This window comes from Mercurialis annua, linkage group LG3, assembly GCF_937616625.2.
Source record: "Mercurialis annua linkage group LG3, ddMerAnnu1.2, whole genome shotgun sequence".
NCBI lineage: Eukaryota > Viridiplantae > Streptophyta > Magnoliopsida > Malpighiales > Euphorbiaceae > Mercurialis > Mercurialis annua.
In genome coordinates this window covers 59706902-59728750 of record NC_065572.1, presented here as the reverse complement: position 1 = coordinate 59728750, position 21849 = coordinate 59706902, and the positions used below count along the sequence as shown (strand labels likewise).

Below are 21849 nucleotides of genomic sequence, written 5' to 3'. Positions count from 1 at the left end.
GATTTACAAGATGGTCCGCAAAAACCTTTTAAAAAAATCATTATCCAATTCCTTGCTTCTTGAAACTGCCATTTCCTTTCCCTTTTACAATAGCAAAGAAAATAATGACAAACTATGAATCAAAACCAAATATTTTAATTTCTCTAATTGCTGAGGGCAACATTTTGCATTTTAGCTTCTATATCACTAGTATAGGAGCTGTCTAGTTCAGCTTCCATTTGTTTGATGGAACTCTTCAGACCAGTGCACGCCTGAAGGAAAGTTTCCGAAACACTTTTGAAACTTTCTACAATGGCCAGCATTTCACCCGTTATACTTGATATTTTTTCCAAAGCTGCCTTTATAGCGGGAATTTCCTGTGGAGGATAAAGGGAAGCTCCAAGCTCATCAATCTGCTCACTGATTTCTTGAGATAGCTTCAATAACTTCTCTAATGCGTCCACAAAATCTCCTGTGTCATTAGGTTTTTCCTGCTTAAGCAAACCGGTGATCGTACGGATTAGTTCCTTTAAAACAGCAACCGTCTCAGATACGACCCCAGCTCCCGATTGAGCAACTTTCATCTCCTCAGGTGATAAGTCGTTTCCTAGATCATCATCACTTAGATTATCATCACCAGGGAGCCCAATTTCTTCTTGTGGAGAAGAACCGTCTAACGCTTCATCTGTCATATTAGAGGGAGCTGGTTTGAGCTCCTTCATCTCACGAAGAACATCTTTCACGGAAACTGCAACTTGCGTCATTGATCGACCAATGGCTGTAATATTTGTAGAAGGTGTCTTCTTAAGAGCAGAGCATGCCTCCCATACTGCACCAGCTAACTGAGGAACCACGAGTTTAAAGTCTACTTTACGGGATCCTGCAGGTTTTCAATTCGGCAAAAATAAAGAAACTAAGAAATTTAGTTTTAATGGGAATGAATAACATGAGAAAAGAGATATCAGAGTATTTAAATGGTGTGTAACATAACCTAAATGATAAACCTATAATCATAATGTATCTTAAAATAGAAGAAATTTATTGTTTATGCACTAATGAAAACCATTGATATAAACATACTTGCTCATTTTTTGAGTATGTTCTCATGGAATATGTAGGCGATAAGCCCGAATTAAGAATTATTTTTACAAATGGTGTGTGCGCATGTCCACATGGGTAGATAGGTTACCATATGAAGACACAGTTTCCATCATCAACTTAAAGCAGGAATCGACAATTTGTTTCACGGATGCATGAATATATGAAGAAAGAGTAGGTCCAGCACCCACTTTGCTACCATGAGAAATCAAAAGGAAACCCTGCAGCGTATTGAAATATGTTTCCATGTTCTCCTCAATTGCTTTAACTTCTGGTTTTTCCCCAACCCAAATCATTCCAACTGCATAGTACGGGGAAAATAATCAAACAATTGGACCTTAGCCACTATGCCTTGTAGAAACAAAAATGGGCAACTACGAAATCCAGCATTTATTATTACTGCCAAGCTTTATCTAAACCTGCAGATTTTTCACCAGAATATACTGAATACAAACTTCAAGCTCAAATGATCGTCATCTTCTAAGCATATATTCACCTACTCGATTAAATTCATATGACTGACTATTACTATCTTCCTTTTGTGACCAAAAACGAAGACAAACAGTTCCAAGCACAAACAGTATCATAACAGCCATATTTCCATGACAAACACTAGCAATGTCCAATCACATTTTTAAGTTCTATATTCATCGGATAACCCCTTCCCATAAACACATTAAAGAAACCAACTTCAATTTAAATCATATCCAACAACCTTTATTGCACGGAAACAAAAATCCTAAAATTGAAAATGTCGAAAAGAAAAAATACAAAATAACATTTTTTTTATAAAAATAGGTTATAAATATAAAATTTTGAGAGTATCAAAATTATTCCCCGAACGAAAAAATAAAACACCGAAACATAAGACTCGACAAGTTTCCTATAGCTTATAGCATCTTATTCACACATTACAAAAAAAGAATGATACCAATAGTAGCTTGCTTAGAGACTTGATCGCCCATTTTGACAACTTCTTCCCAGCTCACTTTTTCCAGTGATGAAGTTGCTGTCTCATCCAATAACTATTCAATTCACATAAATAAACAAAATCCATATCAAATTTCAATTAAGTTTCTATAATTTAGAAAAAAATCAACACAAATATAATAATAAATTACCTGAAAGGTTTCGTGAATAGAGTTTATATAAGAACTAAGAATTTGATTTAGTCTCTCCTTCTCTGCCTTCCCCATTTCACTCTGAGTTGAGCTGAGCAGCTTTGTTTTGAATTGGAATTTGGGGGTTATGAGGGTTTAATAATCTGTGATAACTCAACACGACGTCGTTTTAAGAAACATGGGTTGGGTTGGGTCTGTCCATTTTCAGAATTAGTTTAAGAAAAAAGTGTTTTCAAAATTAGTTTAAAAAAAAAGTGTTCTCAAAATTGAACCCGTGGTTAATTCAGTGAGACCACTGGTTGTCGATTCAATCGGTTAAACCGTTGGTGTTGAATAATATATATATAAAAAGTAAATTTTGAAAATAATTTAATTCGGACCAATAGTTCAATTTAGTTTTATTCATTTCGACCGAATTTTCAGTTTTTGAGATTAATTAGACCAAATTGCCGGCTGGTTTTTGATTCAATCAGCCGGTCTAGTCCGATCTTTTAATCACCGGCCCTATCTAATTTTTTTTCTTTAAAAGACTTATTAAGAGTTGAGAATGCTATTTGAAGAATTTAAGGTTAGGATAGATTCCATGGATTTATTTCTAATATCATTTGATCTATTTTTTTAACCGCAATATCATTGTAGTATGTTCATTGAAAGCTTAGATATGTTTGGTAATATAAATTTTCCAAACATCATGCATTTTCAGATTTATAGTTACTGTTAAGAAGTTTTACAACTCGGTTTTGAGTAGGTTCAAATTCTTTTTGCTAATGCAAACTAATAGACTATAGTTTATTCTATTTGTTCAAGAATAATTATACAACGCAACGGTTGCGCCACATCATTCATGCAAAAAACCAATGAGGCGTTAGTCATGTGCAAATGTTTAATGATAAAAAAATAAACAATAAATAAAAATTCCATATCGCAAATAATTATTGACTTGTAAAAATTACGTGGCACATCCGTTGTGCGGGATAAACACTCTTTGGTCAATCAACATCTATACTACGCGAGAACTTTTCAAATCCTTCATTTTAGAGTTTCATTTCCATTTATTCTTAAAAAAAATAAAAAAAATTCACTGTCTTTTTTGTTTCTATAATTTTTAGTATTTCTATTTCGGTGGTATCTCATGCCCCATGAAATTCTTATTCAGATTTGGTCCACAAACGATGCATGAATCTAACCAATCAAATGTTAAAATATGTTTCTCTCGCTTCTTATTTTGCAAGCAATTAATTGGTTTAAGTCCATGAATCTTTCATGGACGAGGTCTAAGTAAGAATCTCCCGCTATGCCCCTACTCTGCCTGATCAACGCTCTGCTTATGCTCATTTCCAATGCTAAAACTAAATGGAAAAGGGCACTATGATCAACACTCTTCTTCTACTAGAGATGTTCCCTCAAAAATCCTCTCCCTTGCCTTTTTCGCCTGCAAAATAGTCAAACACAGGCTTAAAACTCCATAAACTAAAGAACTTGGTTGGTTTAATACTGTCTTATGAAAATTTCTTAAGAGAATAGAATTGAACCTGTTGTTCCCAATTAGTACAGCTTGTTATGATTGCAAGCAAAACAATTTGCACAAATGAACCAACTTGTACTCCTATCCAAAGACCTCTTCCATTTAACTTTAACCAAAATCCTAAAATTGCTGCTATCGGAATTCCGCATATGTAATATGCCACCACATTTACATATGCCCCTAGGTTCTGCCACCCACATCCTCTTGCAATGCCTGCATGCATATACATATATATATATATATATATATAGTGTATGAGTTTCAGATTTAGGCACTTTTTAACCTATGGGGCGCATAAACAAAACATTGAAACGGAAAACTGTAAAACTGATATATTTTATAAGAAGATGTTGTAAATATAGAGTTTTGGAGTTTAAAAGGCGTTTCCAATAATGAAATGCTGAAAAGTATGATTCGAAAAGTTTCCATACAACATAGGTATTAACTATCAAACGACAGGAATTGGAACATAGCGAAATGAAAACGAATACAATGGACTAGTAATTTTGTAAGTTTCCAGGTTCTAGACGTAGGAATCTTTTTCCCCAGAATCACATAGTTTAAGGTGGAAATTTTGATTGGAAGAAGTTTACGCGCATCATAGTTTTAGGTAATTTAAGAAAGTTTGAGTAATTTACCTGCAAGGGTTCCTTGTAAGCTGTCCAATATGACAGATAGAGATATTAGAGGAGCCATAGCTGTGACATATTCCACAACTTCTTTCTCATAACTGAAAACATAACCGAAAACATGCCTTGCGGCTAACAGGATTGCGCTTACTATAACTGACTGTATTATTGTAACAAACATGGCACACCACACTGCTATATTTGCTGCTCTTGCATTTCCTGCTCCTAATTCATTTGATACTCTAGTACTGTACCAGACAAGCACAATGATAGATCATAGAATCTATTAATCTAATACGAACAAATAATAATAAATGTGAATCAGTACATTTAGCAGGTGTTGGAACCAACCTTGCTGCTGCACCTACTCCATCTGGAATGGTATAGAGCGTCGTGATGGTTGCGAGACTGTGGATAAAAAAATTGTTCAGTTTAGAAGAATTAAGCATAATGGATTCTTATAACTCAGAAACTTTAACTTAGTAGTTTTGTTTCTGCTTAAGTGGCTCCGATATGTTGCAGGAAGGGAAGCGCTGAAACAAAAAACGACGAAACGAAATCTTAAAAATATAAAGTTTCGGAGTTTAGAAGCATTTCTGAAACAGAATATGCCGAAACCTATGACTCGCGAGTTTTACGTGCAACGCCAACTAAACTCAAATTTGAGACTTTAAAGTTCTCGGGATGACTCCAATACCTCAAATGGTTCAAATTAACAGCTTTTATTCGTAATGTCAAGATATATACAGTAAACTAAGAGATGATAACATACCACACTGAAAGAACAGAAGTCTCGAGCCTTGGATTCGGCAAAAGCCCAGATAGCATTGTAAGGAGCTCAAATGACCACCATTCCAGGCTGCAATTAAGTATGTCTAAAATTCAGGTAATTAATTACAAGTACATATACAACTATCTACAAAGTAAAGAACATACCAAATCATTACAGCAGAAGGGATAGCAAGACGAACAAACTCTCCAATTCCTTTGAACAAATCCATCGACACAGGGACACGAGTTTTCTCACAACTAGAAGAGAACATCATGTATAATCCAAGTAAAATCACATTCATCCAATACGAAATACCAATGGAAAAAGCAGCACCAAGGTTACCAAATCCAGAACTGAACACTAGAAACCGGCAGAGAAGTATATGGAAACAAACAGTGAACAACGAAGTTACGATCAATGGAAATGTCAAACTCTGCATCTGAAAGTATCGAACGAATGCTTGAAGAGTTGCATAGCCAAATAGTGCAGGAATAAGACATGTTGCAAACTTAGCAGCTTCTTGTGAGATTACAGGGTCTTGTCCTATTAAAACAAGAATTTTTCCCATATACATCCACAGTATAGAAAGAGGTATACAAACAAGATTGAGTGCGAACGTTGCACTGTAAATTCGAATTCCGAATTGTCGGTATTGCTTAGCTCCATAAGCTTGTCCACATAGAGTTTCCAGTGCACTTGACATACCAAACTGTTTAGGCAGTATAAGAGCAAATCTAGTTAAGCAAACTCATGACATACCAAACTGTTTAGGTATCACAAGAGCAAATCTAGTTAAGCAAACTCAAGGATAATGTGTCTCAACAAATGTCTATACATTTAAAAGTTATTACAGTTGAAGCTTCAAACTTTAAAAAATAAAGATTGCTGGTAAATGCTTAACTGAAACAACCACTGATTCATCTAAAATTTACCTATAAAGTATGGCCTTGGTCAATTAGAAAACAACTAGGTTAAAATATTTTGCAGATACCGAACTATAGATTTTTACACTTCGGTAACCAAGGATTCATTTGTTATATTTTAGTAACCTAACTTTACTTTTATTACAACGAAAAATTACTCATTTAATTCAGGCGAATTTTTACTACGCGGTAATATAAAATTGTTTGCTAACCCAATGTTGCCACATAACACCACATAAGCAACACAATAGAAAAAAAATGCACATGGAGGATCATATCATTGCAAAAAACGACATACTACGGAGAATCATACTATTGAAAAATCGACACACGGAGGAACATACTATTGAAAAAACGACATACGAAACAACATACTATTAAAAAAGAACAACTGTATCAAAAATAAAAGTTCAATTATCAAAACATAACGAATGAAACATTGGTTATCAAAGTGTAAAAAGCCTATAGTTCGATAACCATGCAAAAATTGAATAAAATTTTACCATAGGCCTAATCATTCACAAATCTTATCAACCATCATCAAAAAAACTATATTTCAAAATAAATATAGGAAGAAATGAAATCATACAACGAGACTGAAGCCGGTGACAGCGGAGAAGGAGATGGCAATGGCGGTGCTGGAAAGAGAGAGCTGGCCGAGATGGCCGACCATCATTAACGCAATAACTTGCAAGAAGTAGTGTGATAAATTAACAGCCACCATTGGAGCTGCTATCAAACTCATCTTCTTCACTTCTTCGTTCAACACTCTCCATCTTATGCTTCTCTTTGCTTCTCCCACCAGCAATTCTTTCTCCATTTTCGTTCTCTGTTTAACTGTTTTATTGCACCAAATCAATGGCCACCATTTATAAATACAACTCAACTCAAAAAATATTATTAAGAAACTTAAAAACCCTCCACCTTAATTTCCAATTTAGTTGTACTCTCACCTTACAAATTTTTAGTTTTTTATCTAAATTTACACCTTTCATTTTCCAAGTTTCAATTACACTCTCAAAACTCTTTTAAATAAAAAAGATTTAAATAAATACTTTACACTTCGACAAATATTATAATAAGAGATAATTAGGAAAATACCTAAATAGTGAAAATATTTGCATTTGTTAACTAAAAAATCCCAACTTGATTTCTCTACCCTAACATATCAGGTATTTATTTTTTTACTCTCCTATTTATTTTTATACTCCATTTGTACTTTACATTCTTTTCTTCTTCTTCTTATTCGTCTTCTTCTTCTTCTTCTTCTTCTTCAACTCATTCAAAAAAAAAACTATCAATTCAGTAATTTAATTCAAAATCTTCAGCTCATAGCAATTAAACAAATTAATTTCTCTAATTCTATCATTATTTTTTAAAAATTTATTGTAAGTTTCAAATTTAGTTTCCGATCCGCTCGAATGTTTAATTCGTAATCAAATCGCTTCAAATTTCACTTCGAATTCAAATCCAACGATCATAACTTTCTCCAAAAACAAAGAAAACTCTAAATTATTAATTTATTTGTTCTCATTAAAAATTTATTAAAAACGGTTTCAAACAGTTTCAAATGCAGTTGCAATTGCAGTTTCAAACGGTCTCCAAAAGTTTCTAAAACACAGTTTTATTATCATTTAAAAAACGTTTATAAAATGGTTTCAAACAGTTTACAAGCGTTTCAAACAGTTTCAAAAAACAGCTTCAAACAGTTTACAAGCGTTTCAAACAGTTTTTTTTTAAGCTTCAAACAGTTTACAAGCGTTTCAAACAGTTTCATAAAACACAATTTGCAACCTTTATCTAAATACAGTTTCAAACAGTTTACTAAGGTTTCAAACAGTTAAAATATATATTTTCAAACAACTTATAAAAATTTCAAAAACAGTTTATAAAAGTTTCAAACAGTTTACAATGGTTTTAACCAGTTTCAAACGGATTTTAAAAACAGTTTTAAACATTTCATAAAAAAATTAAATTAGTTATAAAAACGGTTTAAAACAGTTTACAAAGTTTTCAACAGTTTATAAAGGTTTCAAACAAACAATTTACAACGATTTCTTAAAAACAGTTTCAAACGGTTTACAATAGTTTCAAACGTATGAACAAAAAATTAATACATAAAAAAATAGAAAGAGGAAGAAGAAGATCCAGAATAAGAGGATATGACAGTGACGATGGCGTAATATTCCGTTGCTTCAAATTCTCTGAGACGAACACGATGTATTTTTTCATCTTTGATTTCTTATTTGTTTCAGATCTCTGATTGTTTGTGTTATAAATCGAATATATTAAATAAATTATAGGGAATTTAAATAGAATTTGTTAAGATATTCAATGGAAGAAAATGAAAAAAAAAAGGTTGCAGATGAAGAGAAGAAGAAAAAGACGAAGATGAAGGAGAAGGAGAAGGAGGAAGAAAAAGAAAGATAAAAGAAAGAGAGAGAAAAGGAAGAGAGAGAAAAAAAGAAAAAATGAGGTGTGTATGTGTGTATATGAAGGAGAGTAAAAATACAAATAAATTAAATTAAGTTGGGAGTACAACTAAAAACAATAGAAAAATGAGGTAAAAAAATAAATTTTTAAAATTGAGATATTCATTGCAAATAAATTAGAAAAAAGAGTCTTTTGTGCAATTTCCTCTTATAATAATACTCACTGTTAAAATAAAATAAAAAACCATTTTCACTAAAATTTCAAAGTTAATAAATTTCACATTAAATATAAATCAATTAAAAATGGTATTAAATAATTTTAAAAAATATAAAATAATTTTTTAAATTTAAAATTAATTTTTAAATTTTGAATCGAACCATATCTCATCTCTTTACTCCGCAAAATTAAATTAATTAAATTTTATAATATTTCTAATTTAAATTTAATTGAAAAACATATTCTATATCCTCCGATTTTAAGCTGAACCAAAATATCTTATAAAAAATTTAAAAACCGACCACCAAAAAAACTTCCGGCAATCTTCTCCATATGTTCTTCTTATGGAAGAACAGCCGGAGTTGTTCCTTGAAGAACAACCCAGGTTGTTTTTTCTTGAAGAATAACCCAGGTTGTTTTTCCTCAAAGAACAGTCCAGATTTGGGATAGAAGAACATCCCGACTTTTTGTTAAAAAACTGTAAAAATTTTGTTAAAAAATTGCTGAAATTTTTGTTAAAAACTGTAGAAGAACATTTCCTTTTTAATGTCAAAATTATAAAGTTTTCTTTAAAACTATGTAGTTTTAATAAATTAATAGAATATTTTATATTTACTGACTATGAGAAAGTTCGGGAATTTTAATTGAGCATTTTATACGTAGGGTGAGCAAAAATATTGGTCGGCCAAATTAACTGATGACCTTTTGACCGCTTCACTTCAATAATAAATTTACGTTCGGTCGGTTGGGTTTTGACAAAAAAAATTTAATGGTGATATGTTTGGTTTGAAATTTAAAATTATTCAAATCAATGGTAGTTAAAAGATTAAATTATATTAAAAGACAATAGATATATAAGATATGATTTGTTTTAAACGTTAAACGTTTTTTTTATAATATATGAAATATGTGATAAAATGTTTATAGTTCTAATTAGAAAAATACATTATATTTAGAGGTAATTTCTTACAGTATATTATTTCGTATTTTATTCTCAATTTTATATTGTTTTTATATTTACAAGTCGTACCTTTTTTTAAACTAGAAATACCTTTTTTTAATTTCAAAAATAACTTTTATCACTTTTTATTGATTTATGCTTTATTATAGATTTTGTATAGTGTTTTTTTGTTTTATTATCGTATTTTTATAGTGTATTTATGATGTTTTTTAGTATTAATTATAGTGTTTTTATAGAGATATCTATGGTGTATTTGTACATAGTGTTTTGTAGTGTTTTTTTATAGTGTATACTATAAAAACACTGCAAATACGCCATAGATATACTATAAAAATACCAAAAATACACTATAAAAATACTAAAAATACACTATAAAAATACCAGAAATACACTATAGTGTAAATACATTATAAAAACACTGCAAACACACCATAAATTAATTCGTTGTTTACAAAATCAGTAGCATAAAAATAAAAGAACAAATATATTAAGAAGAGAAAGACAAAATAATTATATAAACAATACAAAAATTCTATATAAAAAAATAGATATACAATAATCTATTTACAAAAATCTAAATTATTATAAAAATCTAAAAAATTAAAAAAAATCTACAAACAATATCGAGAATTCCATCGGAAGAAACGCGGTGACGAGAAAATTAATGGAAGAATCGCGGCAATTAGAATTCCACCGAAAAAAACGCGACAGTGAAAAAACCACGACGAGAAATCCATCGGAAGACGGGCGACGACGAAATGGAAGAAAGTGATGTGCGGCGGAAGTAGACAAACAGAAAATAAAATTGAAAGAAGTGACGAACGGAAGAGAAGGAAAAAAAAGAGAAAATTTTGAGAGAAAGAGAAGTAAAGAGAGAGTGAGCGGCTCTGTGTTTACAAAATGATATAACATGAATTTAAATTTTTTATATATAATCGACTAGTTTTGTAAATATATTTTTAAAAAGGTACAAACACGATGGAAAAATGTGAAAAATGGATAAAAAGATATAAATAAATTTAAAAATTAGATATTTTAAAAATAATTTTCTATATTTATATTAACTTACCTTATTCAATAATCCGTAGTTATAAAATATAACTTTTAGATTTACTAATAATTTTTTTATGTAAATAAATACATTATAATTTGATTTAGATTTCAAAAATTAATTTAAATAATAAATTTTATATTAATTCAAATAAACATTGAAGCATTATTAAATCCCTTACAACAACATACAACATTATATCATCAGTTTATTCTACTGTCATTCACATCAATAGATTTTCCACTGAAGATTTTCTTTCAAATAACCTCTCACTTGCCATCCTAGCCTACAACATGAAAAAAAAAGAAAAATGGTAAAATATCTAACTAATAAAGAAAATTAAGGGTTAATTTCTAAAAAAATCACGAACTTTACACGAAGTTTCATTTTAATCATGACCTTTAAAAGTTGTCATTTAAAGGCACGAATTTTCATTTTATTTCAAATCTATCACCAAAGTAAAATTCGGTGTATTTTAGCTGATTAAAAATTCCTAATCCTAAATACTCTAACCGAAAGATAATAAGATTTGATGTTGATTAATCATCAATAGATTTTCCACTGAAGATTTTCTTTCAAATAACCTCTCACTTGCCATCCTAGCCTACAACATGAAAAAAAAGGGAAAATGGTAAAATATCTAACTAATAAAAAAAATTAAGGGTTAATTTCTAAAAAAATCACGAACTTTACACGAAGTTTTATTTTAATCACGACCTTTAAAAGTTGTCATTTAAAGGCACGAACTTTCATTTTATTTCAAATCTATCACCAAAGTAAAATTCGGTGTATTTTAGCTGATTAAAAATTCCTAATCCTAGATACTCTAAACGAAAGATAATAAGATTTGATGTTGATTAATAACTTGGGTCTTTTATTAATGATTTAGTGAAGAATTTAGTCAATATAAATACACTGAAATGATGAATTTGAAACAATATGAAAGTTCGTGCCTTTAAATGACAACTTTTAAAGGTAATGATTAAAATGAAACTTCGTGTAAAGTTCGTGATTTTTTTAAGAATTAACCCAAGAATTAATAACCAATGATAATGGTATAAACGTTACACAATATTCTGTTAAACCGTGGACAAGCGCTCACTCTTCTCTAATTATCAAAAAATAAAGAAATTAATAATAGATCTATTTCAAATAAAGAATGGAATATGAAACCTGTTTATCCCAATTCGTACGGCTTGTTATTATGAAGAGAAGCAGTGTCTGCAAAAGGGCACCAATTTGAATGCCGATCCAAAGTCCTCTTCCTCTGAGGTCAAACCAAAACCCTAAAATGGCAGCAGCTGGAACACCACAAAGATATAATGCACCTAGATTCACATATGCTCCTATATGTTGCCACCCACATCCCCTTGCAACCCCTGCTAACCACAAAATTAACCAAAAAAAATTTGGAATTTTATTTCATATTTATATTGACACGATTAATAAACAGATCGTGTTCGTGTGAGCTCTAATTCTATTACTAGAGTGGTCGCGAATGCCTCTAAATATGCTCATGAAAGTGATCGTTGTAGGTGAAAAGTACAAAAATATGAATTATGACCTGAAAAGATGCCCTGTAAGCCATCTATTATTACAGACAAGCAAATCAATGGAGCCATGCTAGAAACAGCGTCGACCACCTCTTTCTCGTCGCTGAAAGTGTAACCGAACACATGCTGAGTCGCGAAAAGTGTAACGCTCACTAGAATTAACTCCGCCGCTGTAATGAACATCACTGAATACGCTGCGTTTCGAGCTGCTTTTGGGTTCCCTGCTCCCAATTCATTTGATACTCTAGTACTACAGATGAAAGACAATAAATTTAAAGGATCAAAGTGTTATTTCGGTCTTTAAATTTGTGGAATAAATTTTTATTAATTAAATTTAGCGTATTTTGATAATTTGGTTCATTACCATTAAAATAACTTTAACAATATTTATTTCAAAAAAAGAACAAACAAAAGTTTAACAAATTCAATTCATGTGTTTTCAGAATTTGTAGAGAGAGCAGCTGGGAAAATATTAAATATACATATATTATAATTGACATAATATATTAAATAAAAGTATATTAATGTTAGCATAAGATATAAAATAAAATTTTTTATCTCCATTATTGCAAGAATACATAAATAAATAAATTTTATTTTATTTTTGAGAGTCGTGGATTAAATTATTAAAATAGACGTTTATAAATCTAAGGAGCAAAATTACCTATATTCAATTTTTCAATTTGTAGTAATATAAGTAAGAAACAATTAATTATAGATGTTTAATTGACAAGATTACCTTACTGCAGCACTTAACCCATAAGGAAGTGCAAAGAGAGTCGCAATTGTTGTAAGACTGTTTTGCATTGCACGAACAATCAACAAATTAATACTATTTCAATTTGTAGTAAAACTCTATCAATTGTAAATCAGATCATTCTTACCACACCGATAGAACTGAAGTTTCGAGTTGCGGGTTTGGTAACAATCCTGACAGGAGGATTACAATTTCATAGGACCACCATTGTAGGCTATAACAAACATCAGATTAGTATAATCTTGTCTCAGGTTTCAACAGAAAACATAAACAAAAAAAAAAAAATTCAGACCCTGAAATAATAGATTCAGAACAGTTCAGAGACAGTTACCAAATCATCACAACAGACGGGATAGCGAAACGGAAGAACTCCCCAACTCCTTGGAACACTTCCATAGAAACCGGAACTCGAGTTTTTGCACAAGCAGAAGAATATCTCATGTACAACACAAGAAAAACAACATTCAACCAATTCGAAACACTGATCGCTAATGCTCCTCCGAGGTTTCCGAGCCGCGACTCGAATACTAAAATCCAACTCAAGGGTATGTGAAAAGAAAGTGTTACTAAAGTGGTTATGAGCATAGGAGTGGTTAAGCTTTGTGTCTGATAGTATCTAGCAATTGGTTGGAAAATTGCATAAGCAAAAAGTGCAGGAACAAGCAATCTTATAAAGTTAGCAGCTTCATGAGCTATTATAGGATCCTGACCAATCAAAATGAGCAGCTTCTCCATGTTCATCCATATGATAGACACACCGGAAGCTACTAATATCAGAGAAAATATAGCACTGTAAGTCTGGTTTCCAAGTTTTCGGTATTGCTCCGCGCCGTACGCTTGCCCGCATAGAGTTTCTAGTGCACAGGCCATTCCGCTCTGTTCGGCATTGTTACAGAATATAAGATTAGTCGCATTCAGGGGCGGACCTTGGCGTAGAGTACTTTAGGAGGCTAAGTTGTAAATAAATTCTTAAATACGGGTTTTTGATAAATTTAATAAAATAAAATTTTAAACAATTTAAAGGTAATAATTTATAACACCAAATAAATAGAAAAATGCATTATAAAAAATATAATAATAATTTTATGTGATCATTCTACGCAATGGTAATGCTACATCATTTATAAAAAGAATGAAAATTTGAAACCCTATAAGATAAGAGTAACTAAGTCCTTCCTTCATGTTTTAAGTATATACTCCCGTTTCAATTGAATTATCCATTTTACATTTATCACACAGTTTAACAAAAGCAATCATTGTTATGTATTTTTCCTTACTTTTCTTATTATTATCCTTATTTAATATAATCTCCACTTGCAATTTAATTTCAATTTACTCATTAGTGTACTTTAAATAAGGATAATATAGAGAAATTGAGTATAAAATTGTTAATTTTTAAAATCGAATAAGAATTTTGGGACAAAAAAATTTCTTAAAGTGGACAACTCTATTTGAACGGAGGGAGTATATTTTTGTCTCTAACATTGTTCCAAATTAGGTAGCACTTTATTGGTCAATTAAAGGTAGATATAAGTTGACTTGATCAAAGAATCAAATAATTAAAATAAATTTTATTTTAATCTCTGAACTTATTTTTTAAAAAATTTCAAAATTATAAAAATAAGATAAATTTAAAAAAATTATTTATATAATAATAACATTTTATTTTTATTATTTTAAAAACAAAATTGTATTTGTTAAAATAAGGAATTGACTTTTTTAATAATTAAATATTATTTATTAAAAACTAAAAAACATTTCTTTCAGTATATTTGATGAAAAATAAAATTTTACCCACCGGTATTTAGGTTTTCTTTCGTACCCTTCATACCAAATAAAATACTTTTGAAAAATTATTTTGTACTGTATAATTTTTTTACTCATATATAGGTTATCCTAAAACTATCCTATTTTCAAAAAGTAATTATAAAAATTTGGATGATGAATTGTTAATTATACTCGGCATCCACTTTTATAAAATATTTATAAAAAGACATTTTTTTACCCAACGTTTACTCACCATATAAATACACCATAAATATACTATAGTTACACCATAAAAATATTGAGGAAGATCAATCAATATTATGCTAGCGAATCATGTATTGTGCTAAATAATTATACCGGTAAAATTCACAGGACATATTGGAGGGTCACAAGCGGACCATTTAAGTACCAACCTCCTAAAGAGAATTTAACACGATATAACTAACTTCACAATAGATAAATCCAGATAGCATGAGCATTAGCTAATAAGTCAACAATAAAAAGACCACCAAAATTTAATGAGATTCGGCCAAAAGAACCGGCTTACATCTTCGAGCACTATCAAAATAATCCACTAAAGTTTGTAAAAGAATACAAATTAGAGAGGAAACAACCTAAGCCTTAGGTGTTTATTATGCTTGTTGTGGGATGAGTTTCAATAGAGAGAGGAGACTCCTTTATATAGGCTAAGAAAGTCTCTCGCACTTCCATTACTAAACAATGTGAGAATTTTACACTATGTATATAGCTCAACAATTATAAGTCCATTTTTTAAACAATGTTAGACAAGTCTAAAATGAGCCATATCCAATAAATCTCCATGTCGGCGAATTTTCTCTCTACCATCTCAGACTATCTTCAGTATATAGTACCTTCAAGTGCGCTTTAAAAGCGCCAACTCTCAACTGTAGCAGTCAAGTACATACACATAACTAATGTAGGATGATCCCACTTCAACGCTCTCCCTCACGCATAGCATGACCGAGCAAAGCAACCAATCCCCCCTCATACATCGCGTGGGCCGGGCCAAATTCAAATCTCAAATATTGATAATACTAATTAAATTTAAATAATGTTTGGTTAACTGTTTTCATAATCTTTGTCATCATATCAGCAGGAATTTTTATGGTCAAAATATTTTGAAGTAGGACTCCATCTTCTTCAATAACCTTTAGTACCAAATGATATCGAATATCAATGTGCTTCGTCCTTGCTTGGTAAACTTGGACCTTTGCCAAATGGATAGCATTTTCACTATCACAATGTATCTCTACATTCTTCCCATCAATTTTCAATTTACCAAGCAACCCATGAAGCCAAATTACTTCTTTAATAGCCTCTACACTTGCCATGTAGTCTACCTCCATGGTAGGCAAAGCAAATATTGATTGTAAGGTAGACTTCCAACTAAATGGCTCCTTTGCTAGTGTAAGCACATAGCCTATAGTCGCGCCATTTATCAACATAGTCCGAATAATTGTAGCAAACTATATATTGACCATCTTTCTTGTCCTGCCCAAATATTAGAACAATATCCACAGTATTTTGAATATACTATGGAATTCAATTTTCTTCTCCAGCCACCTTGAATCCCTCTAGCAGAGTCATATTGATTCCCCCATTAAGAATCTATGTAAAACACTTGTTTTACGTCCAACTGAAGTAGTTCCATATGCAACTGTGCTACTAAGATCAACCAAATTCTAATGGAGGAATGTTTAACTACTCGAGAAATAGCCTCAATTCCTTCCGTTCAAACATAGCTTTTAGCCACCTATTTTGCCTTATGGCCAACATCATCCTTCTTCATACATCCAATTACAGAGACGTAGTCCCTCAAATAATCCTTGAATTCCAAGAACCATCAAAATATTTCCACCATCACGCCCAAAACGGCTATGCCAAAGACTGATTTCTTTTGATATCATCACAAGAAGCTACTGCAGCTGTCTCAATAATTGCATTACCCTGATAGTAATACAAGTTATTGTTCTTGCGAATTTCTTTCATGATAATATGTGCACCAGAAAATACCTTCATAACTCCATTTACTGCAGTCACACCAAAACTCTTTGATTCCAGGACTCCTAAAAAAATGAGTTTCTTCGTCAAACTCGGCACATAACGAACATCTTCCATAATCCTTATTGACCCATCATGGTTCCTCAACTGAATTGAACCAATTCCTTTTGTCAAACAAGGATTGCCACTTGCTGTGTAAACAACTCCACCTTCTAGCTTTTTGAAGTCAACAAACAATTTCCGATTGGGACACATATGATGACAACAACCCGAATATAGAAGCCATACAATAGGAGTACCGATGATACAACAACCAATGAAAGATCTGAATCTTCATCGTCACACTCAACTACATTCGAAACAAACTCAACGTTTTCTTTATCAATCTTGCCTTTATTCTTCAATTTGAGACAATTCCTTTTCCAATGCCCTTTTTCTCGACAAAATGCACATTCATCTTTTTCTGGTCGGGATTTTAATCTCGATTTCATCCCAATTACTTGGCTTTCCAAACGGTAACAACCAAAACTTCTGCTGCACTACTAGTGTTTTCTTTGTTATCTTTTTTTCTCAATTCATAACTATATAATGCAACGCAAACTTCACTAAGAGACAAACCAACCTTCCCATGAAGGAAAGTAGTTTTAAGAAACTCAAACTCTTCAGGAAGTAATTCCAACAACATCAAAAAAAATCTTCATCATCAAACGTCACATCCAAATTCAAAAAAATTGGCTACTAATTGATTGAAATTTGTGATGTGCTCATTCATAATAGTACCTCGGAGAATCGTAAACCGGAACAACCTTTTCTTTATGTGAAACTTATTCTGACTATTCTTTTTTTCAAGAATTTTTCCTCCAATACTTTCCACAATCTACTTGCAGATGTTTTTTTTAGAAAGGATTTTTTTGCTCTCTGAAAAGGCATGACCGAATGGTACCGCATGCTAAACGATTGATGCTACTTTATTCTCTCTCATCAACATCTTCTGGTTTCTCCTTTTCAATAGCGACATCTAGACCTTGCTGAAATAAAGCGTTTAGAAGCTCACTTTGCCATATGCCAAAATGTCCTATAACATCAAAAATCTTCACCGCAATTCTTACATTTGACATAGCCATCCTTCCCGAGGAAGAAGCTATCAATGTGGATATACTTTTATTTCTCGACATTTTTGCTCCAACTTTATTTAATAGCTCCTCGATACGCCAAGAGTAAAACTTAGCTTTGATACCAATTGTTTTTGCGAAAGCTCCATCAGTATTATACTAGCGAATCACGTATTGTGCTAAATAATTATATTGGAAAAATTCTCAGGAAAGATTGGAGGGTCACAAGCGGATCACTTAAGTACCAACCTCATATACATAATTTAAAATTATATAACTAACTCCACAAAAGATAACTCTAGTAGCCTGAGCATAAGTTAATAAATAAATAATAAAAAGTACACCAAATTTTAGCGAGGTTCAGCCAAAAGAACAAGCTTACATCCTCAGACACTATAAAAATACTCCACTAACGTTTATAAAAGAATACAAACTAGAGAGAAAACCAACTAAGCCTTAAGAGTTTATTAGACTTGTCGTGGGATGAGTCTCAATGGGTAATGGAGACTCCCTTTTATTGGCTAAGGAAGTCTCCAACAATGTGAGAATTCGACACTATGCATATAGTTCAATAATTACAAGTCTCCTTTCTAAACAATATGGGACGAGAAGTTTAAATTGAGCCATATCCAACAAAAAACACCAACAAAAATTAAAAAAAATACTCCATACATGATATTTTTTAAAAATAAAAAAATAATAAAATAAAAATAAAAATTATGCGATGCAATTATTTTCGAAAGGTGGATGCAATTAAATTTTTTAGAAAAGGTGCCATGACATTTTGTTTTCTTATATATATCATACCAAATAATAATGTTAATAAAAAAATTATTTTGTACTTTATATATTAACTCGTCAATAAATATTTTTAAAATATAAAAGAGACTTAGTTAATTAGACTTTATTTTAATTTTTTTTACTAATTATTATTTTTTATAATAAATCAATGAATATTTATGATATTTTATTATTATTTATTTTTAGTTATTAAATATTCTAATGTATACTATATATAAAAGCACGGATGGGAAGGGGACATGTAAGTTTACATTAATGTTTTTTTTTTATTTTATAAAATATAATTAAAAAATTAGAAAATTATTAAAATTATTATTTAATTGAAATAAACTACTCATAACACTATGTTAAGATAATTGTCCAAAATTTTAATTAAGATAAAGTATTTAATATAAATTACTAATTTAATTATTATTTAATATTTTATATTTATATTCTTTATAAATAAAATAAACTATTTTTAATTTACTATTGTTTTAATAATTATTATTTTATATTCAAAAATAATTTATAATTAAATATAAATATAATATTTGAATTATACTGCGAGCAATGTGTGAAACACGTAAAGCGGTATTATTACTATATATGGTTTGCTGATTTGATGTTCGAATAATAGTAAAATTATTCAAAATTGTGATAAACGGAATGACACTAGCAAGCGCAACCACATGCACTTCACTATATAATCTACTAAATTACAAAATTACTCCAACTAACTCTAGTGGTCATACAGTCACACACAATTATTTATCTAATATTGTTTTATCTTCTTGCCCATATTCTGAAAATTTAGGTGCGATAGCAATAGTTGCAGAGAATATGGTTTAAGATAAGTTTCATGAAGTTGAGTTGAGATCTTATAAAAATTTGAAATAGTGTGATTTTACATTGATAAATTTCAAAAATATTACAAATAAATTTAATGAATCTTAAAAACAAATTATTTAAACATTTATAATAACCGTCTTTGATTTACTTTAGAATTCATTTGCAATTCTATTTTTTTTCTATGAAATTAACTACAATTACTATTATTCCTAGCATTGTTGATAGAATTTGGAAATAAACTCCATAATGTGAGATGACACTTGTTTTAAAAATGATGACATAAATTTAAAAACAATAATACTTTGAACTTACAAGAACACTGAAGCCAGTAACAGAAGACAGAGAGACGGCTATGGCGGAGCTAGAGAGCGCTAATTCTCCGAGATGACCGACCATCATCATCGATACAACGTTGATCAAGAACAAAGATAGATTCACAGCCATCATCGGCGCTGCTATATAACCTAATCTCTTTGCTTCTTCAATGAACTCATCCCATAATATGAAATGATGTTCATCATTTTTTATCTTTTTAATAGATAATAATGATTCTTCCATGCTCATCATATAATTCTGTGTGTTTTCCATGGATCCTTCTTCTCTCAGAGTGAGTGAGTGAGATATGAACTACTCTAGCACCATTATTATGGTGGTGGAACACATTAATATTAAAGTTTTCTTACTGGACAGAATATAGTGTTCTTTTTAATATTTTTTTATCTGAGGAAAGTTTTCTTTTTAATTAGGTTTGTCATTTCTTGGATTTCTTTAGTTATGTATACGATTACTTTTGGCTCGTCTAATTTAATAATAAGATTCTGTTTGGTTTTACATGTTTGGTTCAGAATCGGGATAGATATTTTTACGGTTATTGAAGTATAATTTCTCTAAAGAACGGTTATCGAATTATAAAAAATTGTTAAATTATGATTTTTCTACAAAACGATTATCGAATTATCAAAAATTAAATAATAATTACCTAATTACTACGATTTTTTTTATAAAACGGGACTAAATTATATCTTTTTCCACAAAAATGGTCCCATACAAAATACAATTCGCTGACTGTGAAGATATTTAAGTTATTTAGGATCAGATTAGAACCTAACGGGTCAAAACTGAAAATAAAAACTTAATATATCATGCCATACATGCAAGACTAATTACCAAATTATTTCTTTTACGTACATATTAACCATGTAATGTATTATATATTTAACCCGCTATTAAAATTCGTGATAATTTCCTGAAATACATGTTTTGATAACTTATTTACACCTTTACCTGCCAAATTTTGATTTTTCTTTTTTACCTTTTTTTATTTACGAAAAATATCTTTTTGTTTTTTTAATTTCAAAAATAACTTTTTTTTCGGTTTACAATTTCGGTTTTTGTTTTTTTTTTGTTCGGTCGACCAAACCGACCGGCAATTTTTTTATATAGTGTAAGATTAGTGTATTTAGTGTATATATAGTGTTAATTTTTATTATTTATAGATTTTTTCTGGATTTTTTTATAGTGTAACAGTAGTGTATATATAGTGTTTTTATGGTGTTTATATAGTGTAAGATTAGTGTATAAGTAGTGTATATATAGTGTACAAGTAGTGTATATATAGTGTATAAGTAGTGTACTTATGGTATTTTATAGTGTTTTTTGTGGTTTACACCACGAAACACTGCAAATACACCATAAACACTGCAAATACACCATAAACACTGCAAATACACCATAAACACTGTAAATGCACCATACATATACTAAAAAAGGGAAAAAATACACTATAAATACACCAAAAATACACTAAAACGTAAATATATTATAAAATTACTACAAATGCACCATAAATCAATTTTTTTTCTTTACAAAATCAGTAGCAATAAACAAATTTATGAATAAGAGAAGACAAAATAAATAATTATATGAATAATAGAACAATTTTATAAACAAAAAATTATAGATCTACAATAATTTATTTACAAAATATTTAAATCATTACAAAAAAAACCTAAAAAATTACACAAATCTAAAAATAAGTCGAGAAATCCATAGCGCGAACGGAAGAGACGAACGGACTAGCGCGAATGGAAAAGACGAACGGAAAAACGACGAAAAATCCATCGGAAGTACACGAACGGAAGCGCGACCGGACAGACGGTCGAAAAAGACAAACGGAAAAGTAATCGGAGGAGATAATATGAAAATCAAATGAAAAAGAAGAAGAAAAGAAGAGAGAAGAAGAGAGAGAAGAGAGAAAAAAAAAAGGTGTTATGTAAAAATTTAACCTAAAATGAGATA

At 30.5% G+C, this 21849-nt stretch overlaps 3 protein-coding genes across 3 annotated transcripts; all 3 read right to left on the bottom strand.

Moving 5' to 3' along the window:
* Positions 1-38: 38 nt before the first annotated feature.
* On the bottom strand, positions 39-2310 carry LOC126673663 (uncharacterized). Its single transcript, XM_050367890.2, has 4 exons — positions 2199-2310; positions 2009-2102; positions 1169-1378; positions 39-859 (listed from the first exon to the last, which is right to left on the bottom strand). The coding sequence occupies exons 1-4, from the start codon at positions 2271-2273 to the stop codon at positions 144-146; spliced, it is 1095 nt and encodes a 364-aa protein (XP_050223847.1). The 5' UTR covers positions 2274-2310; the 3' UTR covers positions 39-143.
* An 810-nt stretch (positions 2311-3120) lies between these two features.
* On the bottom strand, positions 3121-7058 carry LOC126675087 (protein DETOXIFICATION 14-like). The gene is made up of 7 exons (XM_050369667.2): positions 6637-7058; positions 5289-5833; positions 5125-5211; positions 4704-4760; positions 4362-4600; positions 3731-3936; positions 3121-3630 (listed from the first exon to the last, which is right to left on the bottom strand). Exons 1-7 carry the CDS (start codon positions 6865-6867, stop codon positions 3571-3573), a joined length of 1425 nt encoding a protein of 474 aa, XP_050225624.1. The 5' UTR covers positions 6868-7058; the 3' UTR covers positions 3121-3570.
* A 3767-nt stretch (positions 7059-10825) lies between these two features.
* Positions 10826-20264, bottom strand: LOC126675086 (protein DETOXIFICATION 12-like). Its single transcript, XM_056104905.1, has 7 exons — positions 19864-20264; positions 13350-13894; positions 13146-13232; positions 13001-13057; positions 12273-12511; positions 11882-12087; positions 10826-11312 (listed from the first exon to the last, which is right to left on the bottom strand). The coding sequence occupies exons 1-7, from the start codon at positions 20137-20139 to the stop codon at positions 11217-11219; spliced, it is 1506 nt and encodes a 501-aa protein (XP_055960880.1). The 5' UTR covers positions 20140-20264; the 3' UTR covers positions 10826-11216.
* Between the last annotated feature and the right edge of the window lie 1585 nt (positions 20265-21849).

What these genes read in the sequence shown, in the direction of transcription:
- LOC126673663 (XM_050367890.2), bottom strand. Translation starts at nt 2,273, where the DNA reads ATGGGGAAGGCAGAGAAGGAGAGACTAAATCAAATTCTTAGTTCTTAT. An exon ending in CTATTCACGAAACCTTTCAG is followed by an intron (nt 2,103 to 2,198) that starts GTAATTTATTAT and finishes TGAATTGAATAG; the next exon opens with TTATTGGATGAGACAGCAAC. An exon ending in GGAAACTGTGTCTTCATATG is followed by an intron (nt 860 to 1,168) that starts GTAACCTATCTA and finishes GAAAACCTGCAG; the next exon opens with GATCCCGTAAAGTAGACTTT.
- LOC126675087 (XM_050369667.2), bottom strand. Translation starts at nt 6,867, where the DNA reads ATGGAGAAAGAATTGCTGGTGGGAGAAGCAAAGAGAAGCATAAGATGG. An exon ending in TCACCGGCTTCAGTCTCGTT is followed by an intron (nt 5,834 to 6,636) that starts GTATGATTTCAT and finishes CTGCCTAAACAG; the next exon opens with TTTGGTATGTCAAGTGCACT. An exon ending in CCTTCTGCTGTAATGATTTG is followed by an intron (nt 5,212 to 5,288) that starts GTATGTTCTTTA and finishes ACTTAATTGCAG; the next exon opens with CCTGGAATGGTGGTCATTTG.
- LOC126675086 (XM_056104905.1), bottom strand. Translation starts at nt 20,139, where the DNA reads ATGGAAAACACACAGAATTATATGATGAGCATGGAAGAATCATTATTA. An exon ending in CCGTCTGTTGTGATGATTTG is followed by an intron (nt 13,233 to 13,349) that starts GTAACTGTCTCT and finishes TGTTTGTTATAG; the next exon opens with CCTACAATGGTGGTCCTATG. An exon ending in GGGTTAAGTGCTGCAGTAAG is followed by an intron (nt 12,512 to 13,000) that starts GTAATCTTGTCA and finishes TTTCATCTGTAG; the next exon opens with TACTAGAGTATCAAATGAAT.